Source organism: Pseudorasbora parva, chromosome 15, assembly GCF_024679245.1.
Source record: "Pseudorasbora parva isolate DD20220531a chromosome 15, ASM2467924v1, whole genome shotgun sequence".
Taxonomy (NCBI): Eukaryota; Metazoa; Chordata; class Actinopteri; order Cypriniformes; family Gobionidae; genus Pseudorasbora; species Pseudorasbora parva.
This window is the reverse complement of record NC_090186.1, coordinates 8,822,324-8,836,277: the sequence shown is the minus strand read 5'-3', so window position 1 is coordinate 8,836,277 and position 13,954 is coordinate 8,822,324. Positions and strand designations below refer to the sequence as shown.

Below are 13,954 nucleotides of genomic sequence, written 5' to 3'. Positions count from 1 at the left end.
CTGTCATCATGTTTTCAGAGAGTGAGAGCATATAATGCCACTTTGGTTTATCAGTTATTACAACTAATAAGGCAAAGCATACAAAAAAACAAGAATATAGGGGACATGAAGACTGTGTAAATTCAAACAACCTTGTTTATAGTCTCACGTCATACATATTTGGTTACTGGCCTTAATGTGACCCCACTTCACTGCATCACACTCCTCTGAAATTCACACTTACCTCACAGACCAAACACACACCTGCTGACATCATCGGTCACTTACCCTTCACATTTCAGAGTATGCACACAATACTGAATGTGTATTTATACAGGACTCATCTTGACATCTAACCTCCAACCCTTACGGTTCCCAGTGGTCCAGGTCATATGCCAGGGGCCGTTCGGCTCAGTGTCACTCGCAGTCGTGTGTGTAATATGTGAGTTTGCTACCCAGGGGGGTTGTGGGGGATTGCGTTGTGATGTGGTCAGCCCCTGCCGGGTATGATTGGGCAGTGCTGTGGAAACAGAGACAGAGAGGACCAAGGTTCAACAGTCACATTTAGAGCATGTCCTCGAGATACACATATCTGAACGGTCCTCTTCACTATTTCTCTCTCTCTCTCTCTCTGATGCTCACTGATCTGACATCGCTGGGCGGCAGATTCCCGCTTTTAAATGCATAAAAGAGCTCTTGAAGAATAATTGGATGTGTTTACAGGGTTTGCTAATCTGACACTGGAGTTTTGGTGGTTAATTCTGCCTGGTTAAAGGGCCTTAGTGCCGCCCGCATGCCAAGTCGGCTGATTGTAATGTGTTTAGAAACGAGCAGACGGTCTGTCATAAATTGCATCAGTGATTTATAGAGATGGCCGTGGGAGGGTCAGTATTCACTGTACTCAGGAGCCGGTGTAAGTGTGTCTCTGTTAGAGCGAAAACGTCTGACGTGCATCAGATTGTGAGCTAATGGCTCAGATCCAAGCCCTGATGAGCTGCCTTGCTGTCTGCTGTCTTCTGCTAACTTCAAACACTGTTATAATCTATTTAACGTGTCACATTAGCAAAACTTCTTTGAAATTTTATAGGCAAAGTAGTTCCGTAGTCAATTATGTAGTTATCCAGGAAGCATACTTTCAAACCAAGCAGTTTTATATTGGTAAAAATGTTAAATTGCATGTTCAGAGTTCAATAAACTTAAAATAGTTACGAAATGCCATGAGAATAGTGTTGTTTTGATCTACCCAAACATGACTACACTGGGTATTTTTGCTGATATTTGTTTCTACAATATTGTAATAAAGTATCCCCGCCCACTGTGAAATTTCATTGGTCACATAACTGTGCCTTCGTTACACACTAAGGGCTAGATTTACTAACTAGCTTGTGCCAGCGCAAACCGTCTTTGGTTACTGTCATAATTTGCTAAAGACACTGAGTGAAAAATTAGTGCTTGAAAAGTGCGGACAGGGTTATTTTTGTGGCTGATCATATTGCATGTGAATTTGTAGGAGTTTCCCTTTCAAATGCAAAATTTATGGGAGCAGAGTATTCAAATCAATCATGCAAGGCGATTTACTGGTGTAAACTAGAAATCTAGACACCCTAGCGGCAGCAAATTTAATTTGCAGCCAGGGTAGTCTAGCAACTCTTTTTATTGTGAGCTGGAAAAAAACAAATTCTGGTCAGGCCAATCACATCGTGTATAGAGTCGGTGGGCGGGGCTTAACTAATGACGGCAGAGTTGAGATGGTTCCGCATGCTACTTGTAAACAAAGAAGCTGGCAAACAGCTGTCTTTCGAATCGGCTTTGGCCGCGACTCTGAAAGACTTGGAGAAAAGAACAAAGAACGACACTGAAGTCATTCTTAAGAAAGGAAGATGTGTTCAGCTTCACCTTCTTCGTTGCTCTGGTTGGTTGTAGCTTTATCATATTGCGCAAAGAGAGAGTTTGAAAGACAACCGTTTATCCCGCCCCTTCGGATTGAGCCCTGACAATGGTGAGTTTCCAGACCCAACATCTTGATGTGGGTCTGGCTTGTCAGGCTAGGACGACAGGGCATTTATAGTCAAAAAGGTGGAGAACCACTGTCAATGTTGGTGCCTACTGTTTGGAGCAACCTTATTGCACAAGGTTATCAAGTTTATTATAAGCCGTGTAGGATACATTTAGAAAAGGGAATCATGCTGTAACCTTGCCTTATGGAGTAAATTGGAACATACATTCGTTCCAATTTACTCCATCTCTGTGAAAAAACATTGAAATCAAAAATGAACCACTTTAAGGAATTTTCAACCTGTCAGTTATTTTGAGCAGTCAGGTTAGCTGACATTCGACTTGGAGGACGGGATTTTGTAGAGTGCTCTAATTCAGTGCCGTTCGGAAGTTAGTGAAGTGACTAACATCCAATTTAGCACTTTTAAAACAAGGCAAATAACAGTAATTAGTTTACTTTATAGCAGATGCTCTTTACTGTAGTGTTTCGAAGACCCAGTTACAGCTCAGTCGTCTCCACACAGCAAATATATAAGAAATGAAGACTTGTTTACAGAGAATATCTCTTGAATTAAGTTTATTTTCCTTAACCCTCTGGTAAACATTTTTTTTAATGTTTTAAGCATAAATTGAACCAAGTTTTTGTTTAAAACAAGAAAAAAATGCCAGTAGGGGTAAGAATAATAAACTTGCATATTTCAAAAATATATTATTTGGGGTGTTTTACATAATTTCTTTCTCAAGTAAATCTTTCTTTCTTCCATTGTTCCCCTTCAACAATCGCTTGAACTTTCTACTCAGGTCTTCTGTACATTTTTAGCAGCATCCTCCCTCACTTCAGCTGAGCTCGTGCATTCAGTATTGTAAGATTATCACTGTTTCTCAGTCCCCGCAACCAGAGGCATCCGATACACAATATGTGCTCTAGATTCAGCTGGAGGCCATTTCACTTTCTATGGCTGAAGATTTGTAAGTGTATTAGTCACACTTGGGTTGTAGATCTGCGCCTCTTCCCAAGACTATTCACTCTGCAAGGCCGCTCGGGGGCGATTGTGTTTTCCAGTAATGTGTTGGATAATCCTAATACTGGAGTTATGTTGAGGAAGTGTGCCAGGGCCAGGACACTGGTGCATCGAGCAGATCTGGCCAGAACTGACTCGACTCGGCTCTTTCTGCCCAGCATGCTGCAGATGGCTAATGTAGGCCGCCACTCCTAATGAGTTACGACAAAGGAAGCCCCTTTCTCAGCATGTACTTTCTCCCTCGCTCTCTCTCTCCTCTTCCTCTCTTCCTTAAGCAGATTAATTAGCAGCACTTTCCCTTATCGTCCAAGAAAGTGCTCTCACTAAGTCCTCGGGGAGATCTCACCAGGGAGGCACAGTCGTTGCCCAGCTTTTCTGCACTTCACTTTGTGTTTATATGTCTGTGTTAGTGTATTTGTGTGGGTTGTTCTGTATATTTAGGCAATATTGAGACTCTATGTGAAGCTGCATTTGCATAAGCAGTACTTTCAGTACTATTGCAAGTATATCATAAATTGATACATTAGAGTGTAACTGAGAGAACGATTTAAACTCTTCATGTCTGTTTTTTATAAAGCTTTCTTAAATTTGTGGATTATTTGGCCTGCGTTTTCTGCAGAATTTGCTGTTAAAGGCAACTTTCTTTTCACAGCCAGTGCTGTTTTGAATAGCATCGTGCAAATGATTGCCTTCTTATAATGCTCTCTTTATGCTCAGTCATTCACCAGAGCATTTCGGCATGATTCAAAGACACTTTACACACCAAGCCTCTCAGTATTTTTATGAATTTATTGGCATACTCCAATTTAATCCATATGATATCATAAAGAGCTTTGACCAATTGAAATGAAAATGCACCAAGCATTCATATTTTTAAAAAAGCGGGTGAAGACATGTCTTAAGTGATATATACTTGGGCTTCAGAATGACACTTTATACAGATTTTCTACAAGTTCTACATATGGTGGCACCAGCACCTGATTTGGTAGCACTGGAGGAAGATTTATCATAAAGTTCATAATTAATTACTATTGTTTTGCATTAATAATTGCAGTTATTAATAATAATATAACATGTTGGTTTAATGGAAAGGTAACAGAGAAGCACTACCGTTGTTCTTCTATAGTATCACACTGAAGAAAAAAAAAAAAAACGTTTTTTCAAAAATGACTTGGGCAATTATTTTAGGAAGGTGATGTTGTATTAGTGAAAGGAACTGGCTAAAGTCAAAAAGTGTGCCTCTGCCGCCATCTACTGGTTATAGTGGTAAAAAAAAAATGAAAAGTGCTTGTTTGCCACCTAGTGTTACCTCTACATACATCTTTAAAGGTCCCATTCATCACGTGTTTTCGAATCTTTAATTATGTTTAGTCCCTCCTTCAGAAGTCCCTCCTTCAGAAACACGTAACGAGTTCTGATTGGGCCAGCGCTTCCCGTGTTGTGATTGGACAGCAGCTTAGCGCACTTTGCCCGGAAAGGTCCCGCCTCTTACCATAACGGGGAGATGCAAGCGCTGAATGTGCGCTCTTCTCCACGTGGGAGAGCAACAAGACCACGCCCCCTATTTTGTGTGTTCTTGTGGGCGGAGGGTTAGTCAACAAACGGTTCTAGTGACGTCATTACATCCCTGCACTTCCTGCTGTAGTCCAAACCGGCCGTTCGCTGTAGGCTTTGAAAGGGAACTTCTGTTAAATAAAATATCTCGCTTGGCATTGAACTTTGAGCTTTATAATTTTACAGGTATTATTTATGCTCTAACAGCAACATTACACACTAACTAAAGTTTGAAAGATGGAATCGCGAAGAACGGGACCTTTAACCGTTTATTTTACAAGTCACCACATTAAAATTGGATAATATTTTAGAGTTTTGTGGTTATGGAAAAAGTGTGAAGCACTTGAAAGCTCTGAACAGTGTTTGAATTTCACTCTCGAAAGGTCGTACAAACCCTGAGATGAATTATGTACAAACTAAAAAACTAAAAAAAAAAAAAAAAGATTAAACTGTTTCTATGACTTTCCATGTCAGTTCAGTTTGATCTGATATGTTTGGTTTATAACAGAATTCTGTGCCGAATTGTAATGCTTGTTCCCACTAGATCTTGCTGCGATGTTATTAATACTGTGCAAAATTCAATCGCCAAGATTTCCCAGCGCTGTGTAGTTAACCAGTGCCACGTGATCGAGATCAGCCTGCGAGTAAACCTGTTCTGAGCTCACACTTACCAGTTGTGCAACGTTGTGGCGCCAGTTGCGACCCCTACAAAATTTTGTCGCACCACCAGGAAAAAAGGTTGCAAAATGCAAGAATTTGGTCGCAGTCTGGCATTAATTTTGTACATAAATAGCTTGCCTATACTGTATATCCTTCTTCTGTCTTGTGTATAGAAATGCATAGACAAAACATGCAACTGCCGTTGTACAACTTTAGCTCTGAACCAGCTCATCATAATTATGACATAAATAGCGGTTTGTCTTCACGGGGCACACTAGACTAACATGAAGCCAGATCAAGGTCATTCTCATTTCAGAACGTTCACTTTTCCTTTCTCCCTTCCCCCATCAAACTAATTAATGTTTTATACTGGTCTCTTTAATTTTAGCCCTAAATATTTCTAGTGTTTGATGTTTAAATCCAGTCGCCGGGAAGTGTAAGCTAAGCATTTCATCAGCGCCACGGGGCTTCTTTAGCCCCAGTAGTGCAGGTCTCAGTGTGAATCTATTGCTTTAGATATGCCTCAGTAATCTGCTGTGGGGTGGGAGTGAAGGAGGGGGCAGGAAGTATGCTTCATATTTTCATATTTTTAGAAGGAAAATTAGGCTTGTTATGGGCTCTTGAGCTCTTCTATCAATGCATGAGCTGCTGTGAAGAAGGATAAGGCCACTGAAGATTCACTAAATAATTATTTTACTTTTTTTTCTTGTTTCTTTAGGCTCCGCCCTTTAATATCATCCGCTCCCAAGAAGAAGAGGACCACAGCCACGCCGGTAGGTTAAATGAGGGCCCTGTAAAATTACTGCTAATGTTAATAATATGTTTTAGATTCCATTCAAAGATCATTTTACATTGAACATCGAGTAGTAGTCTAGCATTATGGTAAAAAAGGTTCTTTTAATATTCATAGACCTAACAATATTTAAAAATAAATGTAGTAAATTTAAGTGTTAGTATGGTTTTAACATGAAACTTCTTCTTGTAACCCATTGGACATTAAAGTGTACATAACACACACAGTTTCTACCAGTCTCATGTTAATCTCGACTGCCTATAGAGTAGTATTGCACTTTCATATTTCCTTTAGTTTTATCATATTAATAAAAGACAGATAAGCTGTACCGATTCTTTCTGAAAACAGCTGAGCTTGTGGAGGCGTGCAGTGGGCAGAGCTAAAGAGTCACGAGCACTCACACACCTATGACACACACACATACACAATACATCATGGCATATAACTTTCAATTCACTATACGTTTGTGTTGTTTTCATTAGATGCACTTATGCGCGGATTGCCAACAAAACACAGACATTTGATGCAGGTTCACTCACTCACCGCCTGCGGTTTCGACTCATGACCTGTATAAAAAAAAACACATTGGAAGAACTCCGCAGCTGCTCCAAAAAACAAACTGCAAACTACAAAACTAAATAGACATACATTTTCTCTTCACTTTTTTAACTGTGCACCTCATTTTTAACCCGAGGTCTAATGTGATTATTGAATGGCATCTCAGTGCAGAACTGTTTGTGGTCTGTTTTCTTGTTGACCTAATGAGCAATATTTCATGAATATCAGTTTAGTAGAGGTCAAATCAAATTTGCTTGACTAACCCTACTTGACTTCAGTGGTAAATCCATCACGATAATCAAATAAATCATAGGTAAATGTCACGGCAGTAAATGGCGAACCAGCATATTTCACAATATGGGGTAAATATGGCATATACATTTAATTGAAAGTCAATATCTGTGATAAAGTTCAAGCCACAAAATTTGATGGATTGGTTTTGTGCTTTCTAGCTCTTAGTGTCTCTCTTCAAAATGGTTAGGCTTGAATAAGCAGCAATGTCGGCAGAAGTCGACTATATGAAAGTGCAAGCACAAATAGACCAAATCACTGTGGCAAAAAAAAAAAAATCAAGCACAATGATTACAGAGGTCAATAATCCAGGTCCCATCCAGGTTGCTGCCAAGATCTGAAATAAGATCAGTGTAATATAATCTATTGTGCCTTTTTCTGTTGGATTCAGAATAAGTCATTCTTAAAGGAGCACGGCAACTTTTTGTGACTTTAGCTTATTCACTGTATCTCCTAGAGTTAGATAAGTCCATACATACCATTTTCATCTCCGTGCGTGCATTAACTGTGCGTGCATGTCTGATATGGAAGTCTGTTTCCGCCACTAAATTAAATAATTAAGAGAGTAACTGCGACTTTTTATCCCAGAATTCAGACTTTTTTCAGACTCAGAGTTATAAAGTCACAATTCTGAGATATAAATTCGCAAATACGTGATACTCAGTCAGAATTGTGACTATATCACGCAATTGCGAGTTTATATCTCAGAATTTTGACTTTATAACTTGCCATTGTGAGAGAAAAAAGTCAGAATTGTGACTTTACAACTTGCAATTGTGAGAACAAAAGTTGAAATGACTCTTTTTATTTTTTTATTTAGTGGCGGAAACAGGCTTTCATTATCAGACACACCCACCTAAGCTAGCCTAGCTTAAGACAAAGACTGGAGGTAAACAGCTCCATCTATCCTACTGCTCAATAAGTGCCAAAATAACGGCAACATTTTCCTATTTACATGTGATGTGTATAGTTGCATCGTGTACTAAGACAGACGGAAAATTAAAAGTTGTGATTTCCTAGACCGATATGTCTACGAACTAAACTCTCACTCTTGCGTAATAATCAGTGAACTTTGCAGCCGTACCATGGGTGCAGCGGCGCAATGATATTATGCAGCACCTGAAAATAGTCCCCAGCACGCGCTGCGCAATATTATTGTGCCGCTGCACCCATGGTACGGCTGCAAAGTTCACTGATTATTACGCAGGAATGAGAGTGTAGTTCCTAGCCATATCGGTCTAGAAAATTGCAGCGCATTAGCAGTTCTCCATTTTTTCCCACAAAACAAGAACAAGCAGAGCACTGTTTCATACAGAAGGGGTTTAGTTCAGACGTGGCAAGGAACTGTAGAATAAAAGTACTACACAGAAAAATAATGGAATATTATCTCAAGTTTTCTGAATTGTCTTGTTCCTAATGAGATCATTAATGCCCCAGCTCAGATTCTCCAGCCATCAGGCCTCTGCATGTCTCTGTGATCCCAGCCTGGGTAACTCACTCAGGGTGTAACCCACAGGTGAGCTGCAGGGTGTCTTTTAGGCATTTGCCAATCTTGGCAGTCCTTATTACAAGATCCCCGCTGCTGCTGTTTCCCCTTTACTGGCACCGCCTGAAGAGCGGCCTCACGGTACAGCGGCAAGTCTGTGCTATAATTACCACTGAGACTTTCATGCTCTTCCTCCGTTTTTCACAACATGATAATTGATTTAGTCCTCTGCTTCCCCTGAGCTGTACTTCCTTACACAGATGCCTGCTGGGAGATGTAGCCCTGAATCACTTTTCCTTTTATTTTTTTGATTAAATCTCTGTTTTTGCCTTGACTGTAATTTGAAGAATCACTTTTTTCAGTTTTTTTTTTTTTTTTTGCTTGATTGGAAAGATAGTAGGAAATAATGTAAATTATTATAGGGAGAGAAGAGGAATGGAATCAGCACACATTGCAGGCCAGATTTAAATCTGTATTTTCTTCATGTGCACCATGAATGAACGTGTCAGATGCACATATGCTAGTCACCACACTATAGTGCTGACTTAGAATGAGTTTTAAACAATAATATGCAAATTATTCATGAGAAAGAGGGAAAATGGGATCTGGACTTGTTGCAGGCCAGAATTAAACCTGCATTTCTTACATGAGCACCACATGATTGAACATTTCAGATGTATTTAGCACCACAATTTATAATGTTAGATGTACATGTGATATGTACATATCTTAGCCTCTGCTCTTAGGAGTTTATTAGGAAGCACAAGAGGGAATAGGATCGGGACATTTTGCAGATCGAATTCAAACCGGCATAAGCACCACAACGTTTTAGATGATTCACATTGATAGATTTATTGACATCATTTTCAACTAAAAACGGAAAACTTTGTATGCGATTTCTTTACACGACATCAGCGGTTTGGCCATTTTTTTTATAAAATTATGCATATAGGCACAAGTCCCCCTTGTCCACCAGCGTGAACTGGGTGCTAGTTCAGAGCTAGTGCTATTGCAAGTTTGGAGTTGGCTCAACTGACAAGCTGGTTTGCCTTTCCACGGTCTTAGGAGCCACCACAGAGCCAGGTCTTGTGTCACTGTATATGTCTCATCAAGGTCAAACACACCAGGCTTGTTCGAGATGCATCGGCACTGCGCAGACCGATCGCCATTTGACATCAAAGTACCGCAATTCATTCTTCAGAATTAACGGTGTATATCAATATTAAGTGTCATTGCTAACTGCCGGCCTGGCACACAATGTTTTTAATCATTTTAATGGATCAGTATGAGCTAAGATTTTAAAAACGTTGTCATCTGTGCAAAGAAAAAGCGTTTCCATTGTGTAAACGTAGCCTTAATAGCCACTGTACCATGGTACCAACCAACATGTATTGACATTATGATTTATATCTGGCAGTAAAATTTTTGATTTTTTGAGTTTGGGGAGCATTGTTAAAGCTACAGTGTGTGATATTTTCCCCCATCTAGCGGTGTAAAGGTATATGACAATCCAGGGAATATTAGTTTCTGTTACTCTCAATTCTGATTTTGTTTTAACTCCTACGGTGGCCGATTTAGTCCAAGATTAACATGGCTTCCAGTTCGACCTCGTTCATGACTGCCATCGAGTGTAAAAACGCGAAAAGCGAAGCTTGAATTTACGGGTATGTCACTCTTTGGCTAATGTACTTTCAAGATGGAGGGGCAACATGGTGACTGGCATTCGAAACCCTCACCCGTATGTATTTTCAATGGCATATTATAAACTTATGAAAATACTTTATTACTTGAAATAAGTAAATATACATTAATGAGCACATATATTTTTGTTTTCAGCTAAGAATAAACTAAAAAAGTTACACAGTGTAGCTTTAATAACAATTAACAAATAATATAATAATATAAACAAATACAGTAAATTTATAGCCTGATGTGGTAATATTCAGTTCTAGTCAGAATATGAGTCTGAAACTGCTCCATTGGGCTGTGATTATGGGGTTTGTTTCAAACGAACTAGGAAAGACCTCAACTGGATAGAACTACTACCAATCAGAGCAACGGACCGGCGCATTACGTTAGTTGTGAAATGTCAACAGAACTCAACTGCACTGTGTTACCAAATATGCGTTTGTTTTCCATTTCCGCGGGTTGAAGTGACCTCAATTATGTGATAAATAGATTTAGGAATGCGAATTTTAGCAGGCAACCTTGCCAAAATAACACACATTTTACTCCCCTTATGCTATTTTTTCCCCTGAAACTCCCCTGAAAAGCTGTTGTGCATTTGGGCTTGTTTTGGGTTGTACTTGGCGAGTTTTGTTGTAAAAACTTGGCAACCCTGTCTGCACGCGCGCTGGAATAAACAATCTTTGCACAGGTGCATTTAGGGCGTGTCCAAATCCACTTTTGCTAGTTTAATGATGGAAAAAACATTCAGCATGCCAGGCGCATGGTCCAAATGGGTTGTACCTAGTCTCTTAATGAGTCTCATCTCCCATTCCCTTTAAAAGCCAGTTTTGCTTGCACCATGACAGATTCCTTATTTACATGGCTGAATTTGCTAGCGGAAAGAATCATTTTATTTTTTATGTTTAAAAATGTTCATGTGCTTTGTGCTTTTATGTACTTTTAGGTGTCCCTGTGTGTGTAATAAGCAGTGTACTCTCATACTCGCCTCTAGGCGCATATTACTAATGCAGCCTTTAAAAAATACTGCTATAAAAATACTGCGTTGGGCTGAAACTAGCAAAAAATGCATTGTCACATTGCGCTAGGTTTATTATAGGGCCCATTATGTTTATATTTTTAAGGTAAAAGTGGCTATTTTTACATTTTTGCTTTTTTGTTCTTCCGGTTTTAAAAGTAAAGTTGAACCAGTGTAATGAAAAGTGAGGTGTATGTGTTAATTTTCAGTGGTGATTGGCTGCCATGGCTGGAGAGTATGTATCTACGTCATCAGTTTCTGAGCTTTTCTCCGCATTATTCATGTGAATGAACTTTAAACCAATCACTGTGCTGTATTATGCACTTGATCGCATTACAGCGGAGAATTCAAATGTCACAAAAGTGTTCATGCGGTTAGATCTGGAGTGACTACGAGTTTAACAACACTCGCAACGTGGATCACAGTTCATATCTGGACCAGAGCGAGCGTGTTTTTACGGACATATTTCCCATACTCTCCTGCTCCAGACACGAACCAGCACAGTGTATTTGCACATAATTCATCATGTCTTATGTGCAAATAATGACATGAACGCGATGACACGATGAATTATAGACAATAATGTACACCAAAACTTCAAAGAAGAATGGGCAAAAAGTAACTGTGCATTATTGATTCTTTATTCCCCCAATTCTGTTTTGTTCTCTGCTCATATATTTGTCTGAATAATGAGTGTGTTGCTAGTCTGTGTTTTATTAGATGTTGTCCACTTTTCCACAGCTTTACACACCCATATCTTGAACAACCAGCGATAAAACAGCGGGGTTTCATGACAGTGATACTTTAACAAACTGATGTTTGTTGTTCTAAAATATTGCTTGTTTATTTCAGGTCACTCCCAACATCCCCACGATGTTGCCTCCTGCAGCCCCAGAGCCCCTTCCGGCCCCCACCCCTCCCCCCGTGTTGGAAAGTGGGCCTGTGGCATATGAGGAACCCGCTGAGGAAGAAGAGGAAAATGAGGAAGAGACGGAAGAGATAGAAGAGTCTTGTGTTAGCGCTATGGAGCTGATAGGTGGAAATGGTCAGTATGTCACAGTGGATTGTAGCCTTGTCACTGACAAGGATAATGAAGTCACGGCTCGAGGGTTCAGTGATCAAGGGTTTCCCAGATTAGTTCCAAGGTCTGACTCTTCATCTTGACAAACTGTGTAATGCTAAGTGGGCTGTAACTCTCTTGCATTCGTGGCAGACTGCATTTGAAGTGTTTATCATCTTGATAAACTGCTCCTATCCCGTCTCCTCTGCAAGTCATACATCTACAAACACTTGCTTATCATAGAAGTGTCCTGGTAGCAGTCGACCATCTAATCTAATCTTTACTATTCTGTCTTTTTCACCATTTATCCCGAAACCACTGAATTCATTAAAACCTTTGTCTTTACAGATTACGGATGTGAAGCTGAAGAAGAGGAGGTTTTTTAGACTGAACTGGTCTGCCCACCACACTCGTCCTCATGTTCTCTTCCATTTCTATTAGTATAGTGAGGAGAAGAGCATTTAAGGCACATTTGAGACATCTATAATATGCTGCACATTTACTAAAGGTCACTCTCCCTCGGCGTGCATTATGACTGAAGCAGGCCGGCAGCTTAAGACTGAAGAACAATCAGTGCATAAAACCGTTTTTGCACTTATTTAGCACAATGTTCCACTATAAGATCAAGAGACAGGAAGCACTGGAGTAGTTTCCTGATGATCTCAGAGAAGATGATTCGCAGGTGCAGTAGGATTCGAACATGTGAAGATACTGAAATCTGCTCAGCTTGCTAATGTTGAATGCACTGTGGGACAATGTACTAGTGATTCGCTGTACATTTACACTTGTACCACATTTATTGTACATATATAGTAAGAAGCTGTAAAATTATGTAACTGTGTTTAATTTTAATTTTTTAACTATTTAATGCGCCATGCGTCTGTATATATGTATATGTAACGATTTTGTTAGATGCACTTTTCTATTTCCTAATTCCATGAAAAGTAAATGTTCTTCTGTGCTGGGTTATGATAAATATCGATGTGTAAAATACTGCAGTGTATTGTACAGAAATGTGTTGAGCCTCGTTTTTATTCAATACTATCATAAGATGTAGATTTCAGAGTATAGATCTGAGATTGTTACCTAGTGCCTAGAAAAATAAAATGTGAATACATTTTATGAGGATTTTATAAAACAGTTAGTTCCCAGTCCTTAATTCTGATTGGTCAAAAGCTGTTTTATTCACGATAAAACCTGGCCACGACTACTTCACCCTACGGTTCTGTGTATCACTGCACAACACCCTTAGCAACCACGCTTAGCAACGTAAAAATATGTTTATACTCACTGATATTGTTCTTTTTGAAGCTGACTGTATCATGTAGAGTATTGTGTGAGAGAGATCGAGTGAGCGAGTGAATTACCTGCATTTAGATATAACATCTTCCTTCAGGTCAGTCCTTTGCTCATAATAAAAAATCTGTTTTTAATGTTCACTGCGTTATCTTGTCCTTTTAACAGTTATCGGGTTTCCGGTGACCTGACACTGACAGTGCTATTCAAAGCATTTGTCAGTTGATCCGTGTTCACAAGAACTTTCGGTCCTTTCAACATAAAAGTATTCGCTACAGACTGACTCACTCATAAAGACATTGTGTGATAACTGTTTTATAAAAGCAAATAAGGTATTAGAGACTAGTGCTGTATCGTGATTAAGTCATGGCTGAAGGGAATTCAGGCACTTCGTGTCGTGCCTAACAACGCCCTTCAGCCGTGACTTATTCACGTTAAGTTTAAAAGTCTCCGTCCTCGTTCATTTTAATTCAATGAAAAAGAGGAACCACCTCGTTCATCAGAAATTCTCCTTCTGTGTTCCACTGAAGAAAGAAGGAAAGTCATATGGGATTGG

The 13,954-nt window shown here is 39.5% G+C and overlaps 1 protein-coding gene across 1 annotated transcript in view; it reads left to right on the top strand.

The window, feature by feature from the left end:
• Nucleotides 1-13,541, top strand: part of brf1b (BRF1 RNA polymerase III transcription initiation factor subunit b) — an 81,703-nt gene extending 68,162 nt beyond the window's left edge. Inside the window, exons 17-19 of the mRNA XM_067417024.1 lie at nucleotides 5,929-5,983; nucleotides 11,895-12,087; nucleotides 12,451-13,541. Coding sequence (XP_067273125.1) covers nucleotides 5,929-5,983; nucleotides 11,895-12,087; nucleotides 12,451-12,488 — 286 coding nt within the window. The 3' untranslated portion in view covers nucleotides 12,489-13,541. The remainder of the gene's footprint in view (nucleotides 1-5,928; nucleotides 5,984-11,894; nucleotides 12,088-12,450) is intronic.
• Nucleotides 13,542-13,954: the final 413 nt, after the last annotated feature.